Source organism: Sinocyclocheilus rhinocerous, unplaced genomic scaffold, assembly GCF_001515625.1.
Source record: "Sinocyclocheilus rhinocerous isolate Xijiao unplaced genomic scaffold, SAMN03320098_v1.1 scaffold85, whole genome shotgun sequence".
Taxonomy (NCBI): domain Eukaryota; kingdom Metazoa; phylum Chordata; class Actinopteri; order Cypriniformes; family Cyprinidae; genus Sinocyclocheilus; species Sinocyclocheilus rhinocerous.
Genome location: NW_015649998.1, coordinates 43,594 through 50,212, shown reverse-complemented (window position 1 = coordinate 50,212; position 6,619 = coordinate 43,594). Strand labels below are relative to the sequence as shown.

Below are 6,619 nucleotides of genomic sequence, written 5' to 3'. Positions count from 1 at the left end.
TCGTGGTGGAGTCTGAAGATTGATGAAGGGAGTATAAAAGCAGCTGAGGAGTGTTATTTAGAGAAGGTGTTCCCAAATAGATCCCAAGAGCAAAAGGAAAGACAGGAGCCATTCCTCTGCAAATTCACCATATCACCTGCATTTCACATTGACAAATCGCGCTATGGCAACTTTCGATTCACATTTCCTCTGAAAGAACTTATGGAAACATACAAGGAGCAGATGTGCAGAGGCCAAGACCCAATTCTCAGGGAATATAAGACAGTGTTTTACAAGCAGGAGATCATGTATGTTGTTCTCGTTCACAGCCCTGAAGACAATGAGAGCTTTGAGAATTTCCCAAAGATTGAAAAAGGCTCATTTGTAGATTATGAGGAAAACCAAATTGTCTGGAAAGCACAAGCCATTGGTGATGCCATCGGATTTAAACTGGTACTGAATACAGAAGACAGAATAGCTGAGGTTGAACTTGTGCTTGATCGTTATTATGTATGGGATCATGTTAGCCTAGCATTTCATTTGGATGATGTATTACGGTTCCCTCAAGAAACCCTTCAAAAGAGCATCACCTGCTGTAAATTGGATAAAATAAATCTTGCAAAAGGAAGAACCTGCTCCTCCCTTGAAGAAGCAGAAGAAAGACTTTCTAAATAGTTGGTGTAAAAACAACTTGCACTCAGAAATTGCTAGTAAATTTCACAAACAATTAGACTATTTCAGTTTTGAAGTAGCAAAACGGAAATAGTATTTTCTTGTAAAACGTACTCCAGTGATCTGTTTTATTTACAACCTAAAAAATATTTATTTATAGTGTAATCATAATAGGACAGTGGAAGCAAACACACCAGGACATCTTAATATTTTATAGTTTCTCTTTTGACCTGATTACTGTTTTGTAATCTTACATAAATCATTTTAAAATAATTTCTGAATTGTAATTACATGATCAGTTGTAATCAAGAATTTCTGAAAATTATTATTAAAGTTTTTTGTATTTTGTTTTGCTTGCTATTTCATTTTTCTTCTTCTTGTTAAAGCATTTTAAGATATGTTGCCTTCTGTATTTAATTTTTTACCTGTATTTTACTTTTACCAATATTTATTCCTATATTATATATAATTAATTTTTGCAATCTGGTATATTTTTTATTATTATATAATTTTATTATTACCATGCAGTAATTTTCATATTTGTCAAGGTGTTTGAACCTTTCAATAGACAACCTATCAGAAAATCTATAGATTTGCAGTGATTTTGTATGTTACACTATTCTGACTTCATTAAACTCTCCATATTTAAACTCTATATAATGTGCTCATGTTGATGACTACTTTCACAAACACCAACTCACTATAAATATGTTTGTTTCTGTGCAGCCATCACCTCAGCGGTTTGCAGTGTGTACATTAGACACAGTCATGGGTTTTATAGCTTTATTGCAAGCTTACATAGGACAAAAGTTCACTTCTAAATCTGTAGCCTGACCTAGGATTGTGGAACTGGAAGTTACATTGGTGTTCAAATTAGGCTGCAAAAGATTAAGTACAATCAAATGAAAGGGGACTAAAAGATTTCAGAATAAACAGAAATCAAATTACAGAGCACTTTTATCATTTCACGATAAGGTTCTGCTTTTTTGTTGTCTTGGAAAAGTTTGATTACATTACCAGCTATATTGTTATGATCTATAGCGTGTGTGTTTCATTCACTCTGAGTACATGTTTCTGCAAGCTTCCAGATGCTGAGAGTAGAGTTCAGCAAACTCCTTCGCTGTGTTGAGCTGTACTTCACACCAGCCAATCAGGAAGTTCTTCAGCACATTCACATGGGAGCTATGGAAACGCTCAATCTGCCACACATTAGTCCAAAAATTACACTATATCCTATGTAAATGCACAATGTGGAAAACTGACCGACCTTGTGACATGACTTCGGATTATGCTCAGATCAAAAAGTCATGTCATAGGGTTTTTCAAATTTCCAACGTGACATCTCTGGTAACACATTTAGCAGATAATCTTCATTTGAATTAACATCCGTCACAGTATTTACCTCTTGTTTAGCCACGGATGAGATCAGGTTGAACTCTTTCTCAACTGCTTTTTGAAATGCTTCCAGCTACAGTATTAGATACAGAAAGACTTCATCTGAATTTACCAGATAAACACGAGGTGAACACTTCAGTGTGGATGTGTGTGTGCACAGAATGAATGGAAGATATGCAGATTAAAACATACCACTTCTCTCTTATTGGCCTTGGCTTTTTCTGTACCCTTCTTAACTGTTTCCAGTTCTATCAGTTTACAGGTTCTTCTGAAGAGCATTTCCTGTAACAACACAAGCAGAAATCCTATCAAAGCAGTCTTGAGTCAAATTTCATTTCATTTTATACAAACCTGCTTTCAATATATGTACAAGCGGTTTGGACACATTTGACTGAATTTGTTTTGAGGTTTATGTTTAAGTTTTTAATATTATTTTTGTAGACAGTGTATGAATTTTGTTTAGTTCCACTTCTTGAATTTGATTGCACAGAGTACTGATATACAGTCCAGCAGCAGAGAGATTTTAACTGTAGTACTCTGCCTGTCTGTGTTTGCAAGTTTCACACAGAGTATCAGTCTGTAAAACCATAAAAACATTTTCATTACTTGAAATAACTCATTTAACTGAAATAAAATAAACTATAACAAAACATATTCTATGTCAGGTAGTTGCCAAGGCAACATTTGGCATTTCTCTTTTACATTTAGTTCAACTTCATGTACTAAAAATAAAATAAAAATAATAACAACTATTTAAACAATAAAAACAATAATAAAATGAGAAAAAAATATATTAAATCTTTAACTAAAATTAAAATGAAAACCGAAAATATGAAAACTGAAACAAATGTAAAATATTAAAATAAAAATGATTTCGATACTAAAATAACACTGGTCTGTGAATGTATTTTTAAGAACTCTTTCTGTCACAAATAGTGGTGACAAGTGACTGTTTTTATGTGTCATACTGATTCATTCAAAATCGATTCATTTAAATTAATTATTTTTCGTTACCAGAACAAAACTATTTCGCAGAGCAAAAAAAGACAAAGGAATTGGTAATACTGTATCTAAACTAAAGGGTAAATTACTCTGTATTAAATGTTGTGTATAGAAGCAAGCAATAGTACACATAATCACAGCCGTGCTGACACATTGAGTAAAACATACTTTCTCTGCCTCTTGATAGCGAGACTCCAGGTCCAGACCCAAACCAAGAGTGGACAGATTGTTACTGGCAACTTTCTCAAGGTTTCGCTAAAGATACAGAAAAATAAAATCCAATTATTTGTATTGAACAATTGTAGATAAATAGAGGAATGACTAAGAACCCTTTAATAGTTGTAAAGCGGCCTTACCTTTACTGCCTCTATAACATCTGACAGCTTCAAACAAACCCTAAAGAAACACAACATCTGAATAAACTGATTATCCTCTTATAACCAACATTCACATAAACATGCATTTCTCTCACACATTCTCTCTTTAATCAATGTGTGTACATTAATGCAGACATAAACGGTCATTTTATTTAGTAAATTCTAACTTGGAGAAAGCTACAGCAGATGCATCATCCTGATTCACACAAAGATGAAGAGATGTGGAGAAATGTCCACAGGCCAAAGCAAGCTCTGTAAAACATACAAACACACAGTCATATATAGGCCTAATGTATTCCTAAATAATGTGTCCTGAGCATACATATAAACTTCTTGCAAAGACTTACTTTGCTCTGTCATCACAACATCGAGTAATTTCTGTTGAGAGAAGAACACAAAATTTCACAATGAATTATAAAATATTTTATATGAGTCCACTGGCCAAATAAAAACGGAACAAAAAAACAGCTTAAATAGTGTACCTCTGTGGCAACCTTTGACAAAGCGGCAAGATTAGTGTTTTTGTTTCTCTCATTCTGAAAGAAGTTGTCCACATCCTGGGGATTATTAAATTATATATTTACATATGTGATATAAATTGTACTAATAGATCTATGATGTTTGTGTAGTCAAATATCATAATGTCACCACACAGTGCTGTGTTTGATCAAAAGACTTTCCCAGAGGTGTATAAAGCACTCATAAACCTAAACTCACACACAGATACCTTATGACTTTCCTTCCTCATCTCCTCCACAGCCTGGCTGAGGCGATTAAAGATTCCTTTCCTGCCTCGCTGTTTTCCAGGAGACTAGTCAAAAAAATACATGCAATGACAAAAGTAAGATTGTCAACAAAGATTTTGTCACCTGTCCCTCAAAACTGATCAAGGTGGTGACATTGAAAAACAGCAAAATGATCAAACAATATAAACATAAGTCTTTTCTAACAAAGCTGTTCTCCATGCTGGAGAATCCAGTTAAAATCATCATACACTCTCAGAAAAAAGATACAAAACCAGTTACACTTCCATACCTCATTTACCCCTATTATTACTGCATATTAGTACCTTAAAGTTACATATTAATACCAAATAGGTATATATTAGTACCTTTTGAAAGAGTACCATCCCAGTGACAACTTTTTATTTTCCTGAGAGTGTATGGTGAACATATACAGAACATATCTGTCGCAAACACTGCTGAAAAACAAATCAGCTCATACCAGCTTAAGGTGGTCACACTTCTTTTTGGAATATAGTAGCTAATTTGTTGCTGGTCCAACATTGGCAACCATGTTAGCTTGGTCGCCACCATCTTATAATACAGTTGGTTAACCACCTAAACGACTTTGGCTCAGGTAATGACCAGCTAGGTAGCTACCATGTTCCGAAACAAACAACTGACCTTCAGCTGGTTTTAGCTGGATTTTCCAAGAGGTTAGCCTGGTTAGTTGCATTCATTTGAACTGAATGTATATACTGGCCTTGTATTTTCTTTAGAGCAATCATACAACAGGCTGTGATGCTGAATTTGAATTAATGAATGTGTGTGTGTGTGTGTGTGTGTGTGTGTGTTTATAGCAAACCTCAGAGTTAAAAAGAAAGCTGTCCAGTGCTTTGCACTTGCAGAGAGTTGGGTGTGCTGCCACCTGCTGGAGATAAAACTCCAAAGCCTTACAATAACTCTGCCAATCCTGTCCTAGAGCCAGGAACCCTGAGCACATATACAGAAAATGTATAAAATGCATTGCATAAGAAACAAAATATCAAACCATGTGGCATCTACGCAAAAAAAAAAAAAACCTTACTAACTTAACTAACTAGCTTCCTAACATTATGCAGATATATTTAGTCTAAATTGCCTATGCATATACAAATCATACATACCAAGTTGTTTGAGTGCTTTGGTTTGGGTGTTTGACTGTGATGGAAGTGCTTTAGAGGGCAAAGGCGGAAACTGTGGGTATAATCATCTCATTTGAGTGTCTTCCTCATTTATAGATATGATACTTTTAAAAATGAATAAGCAATGATGTTAATTGTGAGTTTTAGAGAATTCACTCACAATAATTCCCTGAAGTCCGGGAAGATTTTCTTGTGAGAATAGACTCTGCTGAAGCCAGTCAAAGTCCTCATATATTCGAAAAACACACACCCCAGCACTGCTGTCCAACTGAGGGAAAGTAATTGTAATGATGTTTTAATGTTCCATTCAACGTAAAACTACAACATGTTTTACGCATTTACCAGGCATCTTACTTTCTGGGACGTGAGAGCAAACGTCAAAACATCTCCATCCTGTGTCACATCAGTGATTCTGATGCTGCTCGCACTTACACTTAGTGCTGCTTCTGCACTTGAAACTTCCTAAAACACTCACACAGACATGTTCATTTACACAGTATGAACAAATTATGTGGAAAATGCTTGCATTCAGTTATAATCACTCATGGAGTTTTTATTAGCAAATATGTGTTGAGAAATGTAATAGAGCCTATGAGTGATTCTATAATTGCAGGCAGGCCTACACTTGGTGTCCGAAGTCAATATTTTTTTCTGCTTTTTTCAAATGGTTATATTTTTAATTATTTTAATACTGTGTTACTGATTGTTATGAATTACAAGATGTTAAGTTCTACAAGTAATTACAAGTGTCTTAAATAGCTGAAAATCATGATTTCTTGTTGTCCAAATTAGTCAGTGCATTTTTTCCCATCATGAATCACTGTGTAATCAAAATATTTTATTGTACTTTTCTTTTTGTAATATTTCATTAATTTTATTTATAAAAGCCCTAAAGAGTCATTTCTACAACATTATTTAAAAAAAACCTTTTTTCTTATAAAGATGTGTGTCCGTAAATCTTGCGTCAACTCTGTTACTGTACCATACTTTTACCTTTTGCTCTCCCACAACTATGTAAGATACAGGAAATGATGTCACTTTCCCTCACTGTTAAGATCTGAAGCACTGAAAAGTCTATGTGCTCTCTCTAAGAAAATATTTTAATCAAAAAGTTCTTACATCAAGAGTTATTTTATAAAGTGTCAAATCTGTTACCACAATATCAAAAGGTAAACAGCTTTTTTCATTGATCACACTTTGTGTTATTTAAAAGTCTTTTAATCATGATTTCATTAGTGCCATGTGCTCTTAGCATTTATGCTAGCAAGTGGAGTTTTTGGCAAAAAAT

At 34.2% G+C, this 6,619-nt stretch overlaps 1 protein-coding gene across 1 annotated transcript in view; it reads right to left on the bottom strand.

Moving 5' to 3' along the window:
- Positions 1–1,426: 1,426 nt before the first annotated feature.
- The window catches only part of LOC107711013 (sorting nexin-5), a 7,687-nt gene continuing 2,494 nt past the window's right edge, over positions 1,427–6,619 (bottom strand). The window contains exons 2-14 of the mRNA XM_016515914.1: positions 5,686–5,793; positions 5,492–5,599; positions 5,314–5,383; positions 5,013–5,140; positions 4,153–4,236; positions 3,908–3,982; positions 3,773–3,803; positions 3,593–3,677; positions 3,405–3,444; positions 3,217–3,303; positions 2,239–2,328; positions 2,054–2,119; positions 1,427–1,850 (exon numbers count right to left, since the gene is read on the bottom strand). Of these exons, the coding sequence (XP_016371400.1) occupies positions 1,707–1,850; positions 2,054–2,119; positions 2,239–2,328; positions 3,217–3,303; positions 3,405–3,444; positions 3,593–3,677; positions 3,773–3,803; positions 3,908–3,982; positions 4,153–4,236; positions 5,013–5,140; positions 5,314–5,383; positions 5,492–5,599; positions 5,686–5,793 (1,116 nt within the window). The 3' untranslated portion in view covers positions 1,427–1,706. The remainder of the gene's footprint in view (positions 1,851–2,053; positions 2,120–2,238; positions 2,329–3,216; positions 3,304–3,404; positions 3,445–3,592; positions 3,678–3,772; positions 3,804–3,907; positions 3,983–4,152; positions 4,237–5,012; positions 5,141–5,313; positions 5,384–5,491; positions 5,600–5,685; positions 5,794–6,619) is intronic.